The sequence below is a fragment of the Hyperolius riggenbachi genome, chromosome 10 (genome assembly GCF_040937935.1).
Source record: "Hyperolius riggenbachi isolate aHypRig1 chromosome 10, aHypRig1.pri, whole genome shotgun sequence".
Taxonomy (NCBI): domain Eukaryota; kingdom Metazoa; phylum Chordata; class Amphibia; order Anura; family Hyperoliidae; genus Hyperolius; species Hyperolius riggenbachi.
The window spans coordinates 69185095-69201461 of NC_090655.1; the positions used below are offsets into that span (position 1 = coordinate 69185095).

General features: G+C 46.8%; 1 protein-coding gene across 4 annotated transcripts in view; it reads left to right on the forward strand.

Annotated features, from left to right (window-relative positions):
• Positions 1-16367, forward strand: part of LOC137536358 (pancreatic lipase-related protein 2-like) — a 63599-nt gene that overhangs the window by 18742 nt on the left and 28490 nt on the right. For all 4 annotated transcript variants that reach the window (XM_068258542.1, XM_068258540.1, XM_068258543.1 and 1 more), the window contains exons 3-6: positions 10691-10848; positions 12651-12776; positions 12855-12989; positions 14395-14503. In XM_068258542.1, coding sequence (XP_068114643.1) covers positions 10691-10848; positions 12651-12776; positions 12855-12989; positions 14395-14503 — 528 coding nt within the window. The remainder of the gene's footprint in view (positions 1-10690; positions 10849-12650; positions 12777-12854; positions 12990-14394; positions 14504-16367) is intronic.

Genomic DNA, 16367 nt, shown 5'->3' on the forward strand with positions numbered 1-16367 from the left:
TCCAATACACAACTGGGACAACACAGTTTTCAACCCGGGCACCTCAGAAAAATTAAACCTTTTTTTTTTTTTTAATGGTTTGTTTGGTTTTGGTTTTGCAACCAATATAGCTATTGTTTGACATAATAGCTGGTGGCAGAGTGGCAGCAGAAGGTAATTCTGTGTACCCTGGCAGTGGGAAACACAGACAGACAGCAACAGCAGCAGGAGGAATGGAGGAGTAGGCGAGCAGCTATTGTTTGACGTAATAGCTGGTGGCAGAGTGGCAGCAGAAGGTAAATCATCTGTGTAGTGTACCCTGGCAGTGGGAAACACAGACAGACAGCAGCAGCAGCAGCAGGAGGAGGTATGGAGGAGCAGTGTGAGTGTGGCAGCAGGTAGGCAGCGTGACATAATAGCCCTGGTACCTAGCGGTGATACCAGGGCTGTAAATAAACACAACAGGAGGTCCCAGACAGCGGTCGTGCAGCCCACATTGTGTCCAATACACAACTGGGACAACACAGTTTTCAACCCGGGCACCTCAGAAAAATTAAACCTTTTTTTTTTTTTATGGTTTTTTGGTTTTTGGTTTTACAACCAATATAGCTATTGTTTGACGTAATAGCTGGTGGCAGAGTGGCAGCAGAAGAAGGTAATTCTGTGTACCCTGGCAGTGGGAAACACAGACAGACAGCAGCAGCAGGAGGAGGAATGGAGGAGTAGGCGAGCAGCTATTGTTTGACGTAATAGCTGGTGGCAGAGTGGCAGCAGAAGGTAAATCATCTGTGTACCCTGGCAGTGGGAAACACAGAAAGACAGCAGCAGCAGGAGGAGGAATGGAGGAGTAGGCGAGCAGCTATTGTTTGACGTAATAGCTGGTGGCAGAGTGGCAGCAGAAGGTAAATCATCTGTGTACCCTGGCAGTGGGAAACACAGACAGACAGCAGCAGCAGGAGGAGGAATGGAGGAGTAGGCGAGCAGCTATTGTTTGACGTAATAGCTGGTGGCAGAGTGGCAGCAGAAGGTAAATCATCTGTGTACCCTGGCAGTGGGAAACACAGACAGACAGCAGCAGCAGGAGGAGGAATGGAGGAGTAGGCGAGCAGCTATTGTTTGACGTAATAGCTGGTGGCAGAGTGGCAGCAGAAGGTAAATCATCTGTGTACCCTGGCAGTGGGAAACACAGACAGACAGCAGCAGCAGCAGCAGGAGGAGGTATGGAGGAGCAGTGTGAGTGTGGCAGCAGGTAGGCAGCGTGACATAATAGCCCTGGTACCTAGCGGTGATACCAGGGCTGTAAATAAACACAACAGGAGGTCCCAGACAGCGGTCGTGCAGCCCACATTGTGTCCAATACACAACTGGAACAACACAGTTTTCAACCCGGGCACCTCAGAAAAATTAAACCTTTTTTTTTTTTAATGGTTTGTTTGGTTTTGGTTTTGCAACCAATATAGCTATTGTTTGACGTAATAGCTGGTGGCAGAGTGGCAGCAGAAGAAGGTAATTCTGTGTACCCTGGCAGTGGGAAACACAGACAGACAGCAGAAGGGCAGTACACAGCAGCCCACTGTAGGTGTAAAATGTGTGGCTGCAGGCGACGTAATAGTCAAAGTGAACCAGGCTGGCTTAGTGAGCAGGAGCCAGGAGGTGGTAAAGGGTGGTAAGGCACATTAACGATGGTTCCGGCAGCCAGTTCATGTCCCCCTCTCGCCGACAACAGGGGCCAGGAACTCGCCTTCCACCCACGCCTGGTTCATCTTGAGAAACGTCAGTCTGTCCACAGACTTGTGAGACAGACGTGAGCGTTTCTCGGTGACCACGCCACCAGCTGCACTGAAGCAGCGCTCGGACAGCACGCTGGAAGGGGGGCAGGACAGCACTTCCAGGGCGTACTGCGCCAGCTCGCTCCAGATCTCCATGCGCTTGACCCAATACTCCATGGGATCAACAGGGGCATCGCTGTCAAGCCCGCTGTACGACCCCATGTAGTCAGCCACCATGCGGGTCAGGCGCTGGCTGTGACCGGAGGAGGATGCTGCTGCATGCATCTCCTCTCTAGTCACTGCTGCCGGAGCCTCTACAGTCCTGTAGAGCTCGTGGCTGAGAGACAGCAGGTCTGTGGGGCGCTTGCTGCTGCTGGATGCAGGCACCTGCTGCTGCCTCTGTGCTGGCTGCTGGACAGTGGGGGTGGAAGGCTGGGGGAAGGCTTCCTCCAAGCGCTCAACAAGGGCCTGCTGCAAGCTCCTTATTTGTTGCGCTGGGTCTCCTCCTGCAGGCGGCAGGAACTGGCTCAACTTCCCCTTGAGGCGTGGGTCCAACATCATGCTGATCCAGATGTCCTCCCTCTGCTTCATCTGGATCACCCTGGGGTCCCTGCGCAGGCACGTCAGCATGTGCGCTGCCATTGGGAAGAGGCGGGCCACGTCTGCTGGCACATCGACGTCAGTGCTGTCCTCATCCTCCTCCTCTGCCGCCTCATCCTCTCTCCACCCCCGCACCAACTCAGCTGCGCTGTGCTGATCCCCCTCATCAGCAGCCAGGTCAGGGACCTCCACCAAGTCCTCCTCCTCCTCCCCCTCAGAGGTGGACTGCGCAGCTGGTTGCCGCTCCTGCTGGTCCAAGGCTGCCGCTCCCTGTTCCAGCAAAGCATCGAGGGCCCTGTTCAGCAGAGAAACCAGGGGCACCCACTCGCAGACCATAGCATGGTCCCTGCTCACCATGTTTGTGGCCTGCAGGAAGGGAGCCAGCACTAGGCACACCTGCTGCATGTGCCTCCAGTCATCATCGGGGACGATGGACGGGATGTTGCTGGTCTTGTCCCTTCTCTGAGCTGCGGAAACAGTGGCCAGGGCAAGGTACTGTTTGACAGCGTGCCTCTGTTCAACCAGACGCTCCAACATCGCCAGGGTGGAGTTCCAGCGAGTCGGAACGTCAAGGATCAGCCGATGGCGTGGCAGATCCAGCTCCTTTTGCACGTCTTCCAGGCTCGCACAGGCTGCAGCCGAGCGCCGGAAGTGACGCACAACATTCCTTGCCGTTTCCAGCAGTTCGCCCATCCCCTGGTAGGTGCGCAGGAACTTCTGCACCACCAGGTTCAGCACGTGGGCAAGACAGGGGATGTGGGTCAGGTTTCCCCTGTCTATTGCGGCAACCAGATTGGCCCCATTGTCGGCCACCACCTCTCCGACTCTGAGGCCTCTGGGGGTCAGCCAAATCCTCTCCTGCTCCTGGAGTTTGGCCAACACATGGGTTGCCGTCAGCTTGGTCTTCCCAAGGCTGACCAAGTGCAGCAGCGTTTGGCAGTGGCGGGCCTTCACGCTGCTGCTGAGGCGGGGGGTTTGGCCAGGTGTGCCGGAGGATGGCAGAGGATCGGAGGAACCTGCTGCAGTTCCCCTGACCCTGCGGGGTGGCACCACCCACTGTGTTGCTGCTGCTGCTGTGCCCGCTGCTGCTCTCCCATCCTCACCCCCTTCCACCAAGCTGACCCAGTGGACAGTGAAGGACAGGTAGCGGCCTGTCCCGAAGCGGCTGCTCCAGGAGTCCATGGTGACGTGGACCCTTTCACCAACCGTGTGCTCCAGCCCTCGCTCCACATTGGCCATCACAAAGCGGTGCAGTGCAGGAATGGCCTTGCGGGCAAAGAAGTGTCTGCTGGGGAGCTGCCAGTCTGGGGCTGCGCAAGCAAGCAGCGCACGAATGTCGCTCCCCTCCTGCACGAGCGTGTACGGCAGGAGTTGGGAGCACATGGCCCGTGCCAGCAAGCCGTTCAGCTGCCGCACGCGACGGCTGCTGGGAGGCAGAGCCCTAACCACCCCCTGGAAGGACTCGCTCAAAAGGCTCTGGCGTGGCCTTTTGCTGACACGGGAATCAGCAGACACAGCAGAGGAGGCCACTGAGGACTGGCTGCCAGAACAGGCCTCAGTGTCGGCGGCAGGAGTTGCAGAGGGGGGAGGAGCAGTGCGTTTCTGCACTCCTGCTGGTGCTGCTGGAGGAGCAGGAGGGCGGGTGGCTGCTGTTGCTGCTGCTGCTGCTGAAGGCTGTGCAGTGATGGGTGTGGTGCCACTGCCAGCAGCAGATGCCTTCAGCCTCTGGAACTCCTCATGCTGGTGGAAATGTTTAGCCGCAAGGTGGTTGATGAGCGAGCTGGTGCTGAACTTTAAGGGGTCTGCACCTCTGCTCAACTTCCGCTGACAGTGGTTGCAAGTGGCGTACTTGCTGTACACAGTGGGCATTGTGAAAAACCGCCAGATTGGTGACAGAAACTTCCCCCTACGGCATGGAAGCGCTGCTGCCTGTCTCCCTGTGGTGGTTGGGGGGGGGGGGCTTGGGTGCGGCTGGTGGTGGTACTGGCTGATGCTGCTGCTGCTGCTGCTGAGCCTGAGACACCAGCAGGCTGTGGGACGCTGCCAATGCTTGCAATGATGCGCCTCCTTGCAAGGCCCACAAGCGCATCCTCCTCCTCCTCCTCAGAGCTGCTGAGGACGACATCCCCTGGAGGTGGTGGCACCCAGTCTCTGTCTGTCACCGGGTCATCATCATCATGCCCCTCCTGAAACATGTCCTGCTGGGATGATGACCCCTCAAACTCCTCTCCTGATGCATGGATGGGACGCTTGACTGTCGCCACAGTCTTGCTGTCCAATCCCTCCTCCCCCAAAGTGCCCATCAGCATCTCCTCCTCAAAATCGCCAACAACAGCAGACAATACCCTGATGGTGCCTGGGGTAAAAAGACTGCTGAGTGACAGGTCGGCGACTGATGGTGAACTGGCCTCCTCCCCAGGCCCTGCTGGGCGGCTGCTGCGAACAGGGGTGGTGGTGGTGGTGGTGGTGGTGGTGAGGGTGGAGGCCTCGGATGCAGAGCTGATGGCGGGCTGCTCATCCTCCGTCATGAGTTGCACCACAGTGTCTGCATCCTTTTCCTCAATGGGACGTTTCCGACCCGGCTGGAGGAAAATGGGAGCAGGTGCTACACGCTGCTGCTGCTGTGTCTCTGCAGCGTCAGTTGCAGATGCTCCTGCTGGGCGGCGCCCAAGGCGTCCACGGCCAGTGGCTATGGGAGGAATGTTAGCCACTGACGCTGCTGCTGCTGCTGCGGAACTGTGCATGGTGGCGCGGCCGCGGCTTGCCACAATGCTGCTCCCTCTCCTCCTGATTCCCTTGCTGCCCTTCCCCTTGCCCAAACCGCGCTGGCTGCCACTTCCAGACATCTTCAATGTTTTGGGCGTATAGACAAAAGTTTTTTAAAAGGGCGGGTGAAAAGTGGGGTACTTTAATGGAGTGGGTTGGTTGGTGAGGTGACTGAGTGAGTGTCCCCTAGTACAGTAAGTAAGTAGTAACAGTCAGGAAGTACAACTAGCAGTTACAATAATCAGTAGTAATCACAAGTAAATTTAGTGTGTGTACACTCAGACAGTGAGTGCACGCACGCAGGAGCTAGTAGCCTATGAACACAGTGACAGAGTGTCCTAGACTCCTAGTACAGTAAGAGTAAGTAGTAACAGTAAGTAGAACTAACTAATTACAATAATCAATCAGCGATCAGAAGGAAATGGAGTGTGGGTGTGTGTACACTCAGACAGTGAGTGCACGCACGCAGGAGCTAGTAGCCTATGAACACAGTGACTGAGTGTCCTAGACTCCTAGTACAGTAAGAGTAAGTAGTAACAGTAAGTAGAACTAACTAATTACAATAATCAATCAGCGATCAGAAGGAAATGGAGTGTGGGTGTGTGTACACTCAGACAGTGAGTGCACGCACGCAGGAGCTAGTAGCCTATGAACACAGTGACTGAGTGTCCTAGACTCCTAGTACAGTAAGAGTAAGTAGTAACAGTAAGTAGAACTAACTAATTACAATAATCAATCAGCGATCAGAAGGAAATGGAGTGTGGGTGTGTGTACACTCAGACAGTGAGTGCACGCACGCAGGAGCTAGTAGCCTATGAACACAGTGACTGAGTGTCCTAGACTCCTAGTACAGTAAGAGTAAGTAGTAACAGTAAGTAGAACTAACTAATTACAATAATCAATCAGCGATCAGAAGGAAATGGAGTGTGGGTGTGTGTACACTCAGACAGTGAGTGCACGCACGCAGGAGCTAGTAGCCTATGAACACAGTGACTGAGTGTCCTAGACTCCTAGTACAGTAAGAGTAAGTAGTAACAGTAAGTAGAACTAACTAATTACAATAATCAATCAGCGATCAGAAGGAAATGGAGTGTGGGTGTGTGTACACTCAGACAGTGAGTGCACGCACGCAGGAGCTAGTAGCCTATGAACACAGTGACTGAGTGTCCTAGACTCCTAGTACAGTAAGAGTAAGTAGTAACAGTAAGTAGAACTAACTAATTACAATAATCAATCAGCGATCAGAAGGAAATGGAGTGTGGGTGTGTGTACACTCAGACAGTGAGTGCACGCACGCAGGAGCTAGTAGCCTATGAACACAGTGACTGAGTGTCCTAGACTCCTAGTACAGTAGAGTAAGTAGTAACAGTAAGTAGAACTAACTAATTACAATAATCAATCAGCGATCAGAAGGAAATGGAGTGTGGGTGGTGTGTGTACACTCAGACAGTGAGTGCACGCACGCAGGAGCTAGTAGCCTATGAACACAGTGACTGAGTGTCCTAGACTCCTAGTACAGTAAGAGTAAGTAGTAACAGTAAGTAGAACTAACTAATTACAATAATCAATCAGCGATCAGAAGGAAATGGAGTGTGGGTGGTGTGTGTACACTCAGACAGTGAGTGCACGCACGCAGGAGCTAGTAGCCTATGGACAGTGACTGAGTGTCCTAGACTCCTAGTACAGTAAGAGTAAGTAGTAACAGTAAGTAGAACTAGCTAATTACAATAATCAATCAGCGATCAGAAGGAAATGGAGTGTGGGTGGTGTGTGTACACTCAGACAGTGAGTGCACGCACGCAGGAGCTAGTAGCCTATGGACAGTGACTGAGTGTCCTAGACTCCTAGTACAGTAAGAGTAAGTAGTAACAGTAAGTACAACTAACTAATTACGATAATCAATCAGTGATCAGAAGGAAATGGAGTGTGGCTGTGTGTACACTCAGACAGTGAGTGCACGCACGCAGGAGCTAGTAGCCTATGGACAGTGACTGAGTGTCCTAGACTCCTAGTACAGTAAGAGTAAGTAGTAACAGTAAGTACAACTAACTAATTACGATAATCAATCAGCGATCAGAAGGAAATAGAGTGTGTGTTGTGTGTGTACACTCAGACAGTGAGTGCAGTGCGCACACGCAGGAGCTAGTAGCCTATATGAACAGTGACAGTGAGTGTCCCTACGGGTACAGTAAGAGTAAGTAGTAAGTAAGTACAACTAACTAACAATAATCTATCAGTAATCAGAAGGAAATAGAGTGTGTGTACACACAGACAGTGAGTGAGTGCACACACGCAGGAGCTAGCTAGTAGCCTATAAACAGTGACAGTCAGTGAGTGTCCTACTCCTAGTACAGTATAACTACAATACTATTAGTAAAGGACAGCAGAAATACTGGTATAGATGAGAGAAATAAACAGAGGACAGCTGCCCACAGAGGCAAGGCCCCCCTGAGGCCTAAACCTGTAAGCTTGCAGCAGCTGCCTGTCTCTAATGTAACACACAAGCTACTAACTAAAATACAATGTCTAAATAACTAACAACAATATAGGTGTGTATAGGAGGTGTATGTGAGCAAAAACGCTAGGTAAATGACCACAATAGAGCTCTTGCTAAGCCAAAGCACAAAGGAGCAACTCTCTCTCTGTACAAGTCTCAGGCAAGCACGGAGAAACGGAACATGGCGGCCGCTATTTATAGGGTAGGGGCTGGCCAGGGTCCCCCTCTGTGATTGGCTGCCGTCAGAGGGCCTGGGAGCCCTCTGATTGGCTCTAAGGACATCAATCTGGGCTATGACGCTATTCGAGCTCGGTACCGAGCTCGAATAGCGCCGGGTTGCTCGAATAGCTCGAATAGTGAATGGGCTATTCGAGTGTACTCGGATACCCCATTCGAATAGCTCCAGCTATTCGGAGCTCGAATACCGAGCTCGAATAGCTGAAAAAGAGCTCGAATATTCGAGCTACTCGAATATTCGAGCTCTGCTGAGCACCACTGCTCCTAAATATGATTTTTTGTTTTGTTTTAGAATTCCACAATTTTCTTTTGTGTTTAAAAGCTAAAATACCAGTAGTAGGTATAATGTTTTAATGTCTCAGCTTGATGACGCAGTATTTTGTGTTTCAGAGCCACAATCTAGGAACTTTTGACTTTATTATCTATCACTGCACTCATAAGCTGTTCTCTTCTAGAAGAAGAAGAAGAAGAAAATCTTTATTGTCATTGTAACAACCGAAATTGTACAACGAAATTCTTAAGTGCAATTTTCCAGCAAAAGCAAAGACAGCATAACATTCCATTCTTACATACATTGCATTGCACACACCCCTTATCAACATGGCCACTTAGCAGCATTTAACATAGAAATGGCTGAAGGATAAAAACTGTTCTTTAGTCTATTTGTCTTAGTTTTTATAAGTCTAAGACGTTTTCCAGAAGGGAGATTTAAATAACACATGTCCTGGATGTGAGGCGTCGCTTAAAATTTTCTTTTCTAGCAAAGAGCTTTATGTCTGTAATTAGGTATCACTGAGGTTTATGCTGTAGTCCAACTAGATCCCGCTATAGAGAAACTGTAATTTACATACCTGAAATCTTAACCCTTCCAGTGAAAAGAAAATTGAACAACCCCTTGTTATATACATGCTTGGCACTATACATACACGTTTATCTCATCATGTTTCATGCCAGTTCAAGTACCCTTTAAGCCAGGCAATAAACTGCATTTCAGATGGCAATAGATTTTTTTTTATTTTGTCAGATTCTGCAGGAAAACCAGATTGAGGAATTCTGCCGGAGGTACTAAAAAGTAAACAGAAGCCAAAACGGTTTTATCTGTCTGCAGAAACACTACTTATAACATTTTAGAGTTGAAAAGTTGAAAGGGTAATTACTTCTGTCTTGCAGCTGAATGAAGCAGATTTTACATCAGGCTCTCATGGCTGCTGTTTAGAATGCAATCCTAAAAATGCAGCCCTTAAACTGAACAGGCAGCAGACAATTTTGGTCAGTAAACAGGCATAGGTCGAGGCAGGAGGCAGACAATCTTCTCGGAGTTGCCAAACTGAGTCGAGCATAAAGATGGATCAGTAATGAATATTAGCAGAACAGACTGTAGGGTATATAGTAGCTAAATTTGAGCTTCTGGAAACTAAGGAATATGTTGACTGAAGTGTCTTTTTTTATTTGGTGACAACATCAGTCTGCACTTTGCTTGAAAAATCTACAAGAGGTGTGTCTGAAAGCAGTCCTGAGGATGGCTTGCAGGAATATGACACGTGCAGCTTTACGCCTTGCACTTGGGTATGCAAAATTGCAGGAAACCTGGTGGTGTAATTGTGCTTTTATTGGAGATGACAGACAAATGTGCAAGTTTAACCACTTCATGCCACACTTTATTTTACCCTTCCTGCCAAAAGCCATTTTCACCTTTCAGCGCTCCTTCCATTCATTTGGCCATAACTTTATCATGGCTTATCACACCTAAATGATTTATATCTTGTTTTTCTTTTCTCCACAAATTAGGCTTTTTGTGGGTGAGATTTGTTTTCAGTAATGACTTTATTTTCTATGCATTATAAAGGGAAAACCAAGGAAAAAAAGAAGAAATGCACTATTTCTCCAACTCCAACTGACATCGTTTTCAAATAAACAATACTATTGTAGATAGAACCCACACATTTTAATTGTCCATTTGTCCTAGTTATCACACCATTTAAAGGGAACCTGAAGTGAGAGGTGTATGGTGGGTTCCATGTGTATTTCTTTTTAAGCAATACCAGTTGCCTAGCTATCCTGCTCTGCCTCTAATACTTTTAGCCATAGACCCCGAACAAGCATGAAACAGATCAGATGTTTCTGACATTATTGCCAGATTTGACTAGATTAGCTGCATGCTTGTTTCTGGTGTGATTCTGACACTAATACAGTCAGTCAAATAGACCAGCAGGGCTGCCTGGCAACTGGTATTGTTTAGAAGGAAATAAATAAGGCAGCCTCCATACTTCTACCTTCAGGTTCCCTTTAAATTATGCTCTTAGTATAATGTATGGCGACAATATATTATTTGGAAATAAAGGTGCATTCTTTCTGTTTTGCGTCCCTAAGGTAACTATTTATGTATTTTTTAAATGCTGTCACTTTGTCTTTTTTGGGGTAACTATAGGGGAGGAGACGAAGGGGTTAATAAATATTGGGGATGTATTTTGTAAATTATTTTTATGTTAATTTCCATTTTTGTCCACTAGATGTCGCTACACTTTATTGTTAACAGGAAGTGTTTGTAAATTGTTTTACTATGGTTTTTCTTTATACTTAATTAATAATTCAATTTTACTTTAATTTTAATGATTGAACATGGCTTCTGGCTGAAAATATGATCATTCATTCACTTTGATTGGCTTTGGGAACACATGTTTCTATTCACCAATCACTGCCGAGTATTTCCTGCAGTGAACGAGCGTCAGGAGCATGCGCAACCACTGCTGATGGACAGGATGTGCTTGTACATCATACGTTTGCCGGAACAAGTTAAATATATATTTTTGCTTCAAGCTGATATTGTTCATTCTATGTACAGCTTGCTCCAAGATATGCTTCGATGAGTTGGGATGTTTCTCCAATTGTCCTCCTTATGGCTTCACCCTAGAGAGGCCCATCAGTCCTTTTCCATTGCCACCAGAGGAGATCAAGACCCGTTTTCTGCTCTTTACCAGAGAGAATCCTGAGCACTTTCAAGTAAGTTTGCTCCATGGGCAGCATGGTAGCGTAGTGTTTATTTTTCTTTCCTTGCAGCACTAGGTCCCCCGTTTGAAGCCCAGCCAGGACACTATGTGCACAAAGTTTGCATGTCCTTCCCGCATCTGTCCGGTTTTCCTGCAGGTACTCTGGTTTCCTCCCACATCCCAAAAACATACAAATAAGTTAAAGGGGAACTTCAGCCTAAACCAACATACTGTCATTAAGTTACATTAGTTATGTTCATTAAAATAGATAGGAAATAAAATCTCTTACCCACCCTGTTTTCATGGGGGCAGCCATATTTTTGGTTGAAAGAAGGTGGCAGGGAACATGAGACACAGTTCCAACTGTCCTGTGTCCTGATCACCCATCCCAGCTGTGCGCGCTAGGCTTCAAATCTCCAATTAAAAAAAAAAAAATAAAGTGCGCCAAAACAGCAGAACGAGAACAACAACATCAGAAATCCCATCATGCTTTGCACAGCATCAGGGGGAAAATGCTCAGATAGAGTTCTTTGCTGGGCGGAGCTTAGCTTTTGTGCTGCTAAAAAGCAGGCTTGGGTAAGAAAAGCAAAGTTCTGATGCTGTGAAACTGTTAAAGAAACACCAAGCCTTTTCAGTGCTGCTGAGTATATTTTTAGTCTGGAGGTTCACTGTAATTGGCTTCCCCCTAAATTGGCCCTGGATTACAATACTTACATTACATGATACATAGACATAGGACTATGGTAGGCATTAGATTGGGAGCCCCTCTGAGGGACACTTAAGTGACAAGACAGTGAAGTCTATACAGCACTGCAGAAGATGTTGGCACTATATAAATACTAAATAATAATAATAATTTGATTGCTTGGCTTAGAAGGAGGTATGTGACATGGTGAAGTTGGTTATTAGCAGGCTTGCCTTGCATTACTAGGATGTCAGATTAATTCACAGCTTAGGCAGCGACTATGTGGAGCATGTATGTTCTCGTCATTTAGGCCTGGCTTTCCTCTGTCCTCACGGCTCTCTGGCTTCCGTTCACATTCTGAAAACATAGCTGGTTCTCCAAAAACTCTCTCTAGACTGAAATTAGGCATTTGGTTTCCCAGTTAGTGATGGGATTTTGGGTGGTCATATACTGTAAGGTACTTGCAGTTGTTTAGACATTAGATTTGATATAAACATTGGATCTATGATTGGAAAAGGATGTTGGATTGCAGAAGGATGATCCAAAGGCTTCTATGATCCTCCTACAGCCAAACGTTCAGCACTGGGTCCCTCTATACCAGGCATGTCCAATTCCAGTCCTCAAGGGCCGATGTCCTCACACATTTTTGGAGCCACTCAAATGATTTGATTGGCCTGAACCAGGAAAATTGTGGTTCATCAAGTAGAGCGCATTTCTCAGTCCATCCTAAACACTGGCCTGGATATGGCCTTCGAGGACTGGTGCTGGACATCCTTGCTCTATACTTATTCAGCTCAGTGAAGGCCCCTATACTTTTAAATACAGTAGCCTTGTGTGAAACTTGACAGTGACCCTTCAATAACAACTGAAACCTCATATCGAAATTTGGTAAACCGGAAGGGCTTAGATGGCCAACATGGAGCTGGTGATGCGAGAAGTTCCTGTTCCGGTGTTCATTTAAAGTAAAGGATGGACAGCTCAGCCAGACAACATCAGCTTCTGAAGTTGTCTGTGGCAGTGACAGACTGTCACGCCATGAAAGGTTAAATTTTAAGAGCGGTATAAATGGTTTTCATTTTTTTTCCATTTTGGCTTAATTTTTTTTATATTTTATTTTTTGGCTCTTCCAGGTGGTCAGGGCCTCCAATGTTTCCACCGTCGATGCCACCAACTTTAATAGCAGCCGGAAGACAATCTTCATAATCCACGGCTTCCTGGAGATGGGTGACAAGAAATGGCTGGTGGATATGTGTAAGGTGGGTGTCACGTGTGTAGGTGTATCTATGCTGTGTAGATGAACTAGAGTTCTCACCCTCTGTTCCTCTGTGTTCCAGGCTCTCCTGCAGGTGTCTGATGTGAATTGTTTCTGTGTGGACTGGAAAGGAGGCTCAATGCCCCCCTACTCACAGGCAGCCAATAACGTCCGTGTGGTGGGGGCCGAAATAGCCACATTTTTTAAGTATCTGGTGGTACGTGTTGCATTTTTTTTTTACTCTGGAAAGTTGTGACTTGGCATAAATACTTCTGTAAGGCTAGGAACACACTAGGCCGAATCGCTAGCATTGCAGAAATCGCTGGCGTTTTTGCTGGTAATAAAAGTACTTCCTGGGTGGTGGCTTAGCTTCCGATTAAAGGAAGCTTACAGAGGTGGGGAGCGAGGGGACAGAGGTGGGAGCCATGAATAAAGGAGACATGGGAGGAGCACACTGATTGACAAATAAATGGTAACCAGCAGGCTGGCGACAAACAGATTGTCGCCAGCCTGTCGCTAGTTGTAAGGGGGACAGCAGAGCCCGGGGGGGGGGGGGGGGGGGGGGGGCTTGCGCAGGCATTAGAAGGACACACAAGCAGGTCATTGTGCATAGAATATGCCTCTGTGTCCTATAAAGATTTATAAACTCTGCCTCGGGTTCTCTTTTAAACAATATCTACAGTACATGTAAAGTAGAAGTGAGTGTATTTATAGAATGTCTAGGAATCTCCTTCACTGATAAGAACTGCAGTAGTTGCTCCGTCGAGATAAGAAAACACGAACAGAAAAGGGTGTCTAGCAGAAACCTTTTACTTATTAATATAATTTAGCATCTACCGGATAGCAACGGATGAGGCAAAACATCCTAAGGATAAGTAGTGATGAACACAAATTTCACATATTCGTAATTTCACATCATAATTTGCAAGTACAACGTTAAACTGTAAGGCAACATTTTGGGAAAATCATAGTTAATTGCATTTGTAACCTTAATCAGGAACAGTAACAGTAATGTTGTGTCATTTAGTGCAAATTTCAGCAGTTAAAAGCAAAGCCCCATACATGCTCTCGTTACCAAAATGACGACGTATAGTAAGAAGAATAGTGGAACAAGTCCAAATTTTTTCACTGAAAGATCTTGTAGTTTTTGAGAAAATTGATTTTAAAAATTCAAAGGAAAAATGTTTTTTAAAATTGGTAAAAATAAAATTTTGCTTTTAAAAACCATTTTTTTTCATAGAAATTTTAAAATAAATTTTTTGGGAGTGACAGCAAAATGTATGGAGGCTTTGCTATTTACCGCTAGAGTCGGCACGAAATTACGCGCAATTACACATAATTACGAATGGAGTACACAAAAACAATTAAACTTCCAAATTGTAATTACGTGTCGGCCGCAAATGCAAAATGTTATGCAAAATTTTGCGTAATCGTAATTAGCAGATTAAGATCATCAGTAATCATGAGACAATCCCACCTCTGTGGTGGAGGACAAGGGGCGGCTGAGATACTTATTTGTAGAAAATCAGCCTATTCCAGAAAGGTGCCATGGCTGCAAATTCAGGACAGTATACTCTGATTTTATTACCTGCACCCACAGAAATGTTCACTTCTTCCCTAAGGAAACGATTGACTACACACTTAGTGATGTCTATCTGATTGGCCACAGTCTGGGAGCGCAAGTTGCTGGGGAGGCTGGAAAAAGACAAAGAGGAATAGGAAGAATTACAGGTAGGTGATGAAGAGATGGAGACTGTTTTCACTCTGTTGACATTACCATTGCTTCCCGATAATGACCTTCTCTGCTGAGAATCCAGCATGTGTACAGCGTCCCGCAATGCCTCTGCCAGTGATCAGCCGGCCGAAACCTTTGTTCTCTACACTCACCCCGCCCCCTGCATGATGTCACATCCGCACCGCTCTGTTGACGCTCCACCCCGCGTATCGTGCTTGATAGTTTCTGTACAGCATCGGCCCTATAATCTAGTCTGAGAGATCGATACTGATCCCCACCAAGTGACATTCATCGTACATGTGTACTTATTAGAGACATGGATATGGGGCCACATTTGTATTCATAAATCTACTCCCTGTGCTGCTCCACCTACTCCCCCCCCCCCCCTTTTTTTTCCTTTTTCTCTTTTTTTTTTTTTAATCCACTTTTGTCTTCACTGCGATCACCGTGATCTGAAGTATGCGAGCCCTTGATTGGCAATTGCACAGTTGTAGTAAGTGATAATTTGGAAGTTCCTCCTCCCCAAAAAAAACTTGAGGTAATAATGCACATATGTATTTAATAGAGCTATTAAAGCGGACCTGAACTCAGAACTTCCAATCCTCTCTGCTCTAAAAGTTATGCAACAGCATAATAACCTTCAAAGAAAAACATTTCTTTGTTACAGTGCTTAAAAGATAAATATCTTTAATGATCCAAATTCATAAAACAATGATAATTGATCCTAGGCCACAAGAAAACTTATAGCACCTTCCCCACTCTATACAAACATTCAACTCTCACACCACTCGCTCTGTCTCACTGCAGTGAGTGCGTGAAAAAATGCCGTAAAAAAATAGGGATCCCAGTAAAGAATCAAAAAAACCAAAGTTCCACAGGCACATGAATAAAAGGTTCAAGTTGTAGGCGTCGCACTGATTCCAATGCAAGTCCCAGTCAGCCTGCCTGCCCAGCAAGATCACGGCTCCACGTTCTGCCTCAATCCGTCACCCTTCAGAGCTCTGAGGAAGAGGGGCGTACCCCTTGAAACGTCAGCAACCCTGCGCCGCACGTTAGAGTGACGTCACTGAAAACTAATCCACCGCTGTGGAGCGTTTCACTTCCGCATCTATCCGGAATCTAGCCCCGACAGTGCTATACAACTAGCCTCTCCGTAACCACGTAACTGGCCAAACGGGTGACGGATTGAGGCAGAACGTGGAGCCGTGATCTTGCCCCAACTCAGGAGGGTAACGTATGAGCAACATTATTGCCAATTTGACTGAAGATTGAACTTTGGGTCAGCTACTGCTGGGCAGGCAGGCTGACTGGGACTTGCATTGGAATCAGTGCGACGCCTACAACTTGAACCTTTTATTCATGTGCCTGTGGAACTTTGGTTTTTTTGATTCTTTACTGGGATCCCTATTTTTTTACGGCATTTTTTCACGCACTCACTGCAGTGAGACAGAGCGAGTGGTGTGAGAGTTGAATGTTTGTATAGAGTGGGGAAGGTGCTATAAGTTTTCTTGTGGCCTAGGATCAATTATCATTGTTTTATGAATTTGGATCATTAAAGATATTTATCTTTTAAGCGCTGTGGACATTTTCATAACTATTTAACATTGAGGTTTTTGGGGATCGCCTGGTCCAATCAGCTGCTGAATTAAACCAATTGGCGCAAGCTGCAACTCACAGTTTAAAATTTCTTTGTTACAACTGATACAAATCCTGCAATACATCTGCAGTGTGTTTACTTCCTGCTTTTATGGAGCAGACATATTGTAAATAATCCTGTGTTTTTAGATTAGGTGCTCTGCCGTGGCAGATGAGATTCCTGAGGTGACACAGCTGAGAGTTCAAATTACATTTGGGATTAGT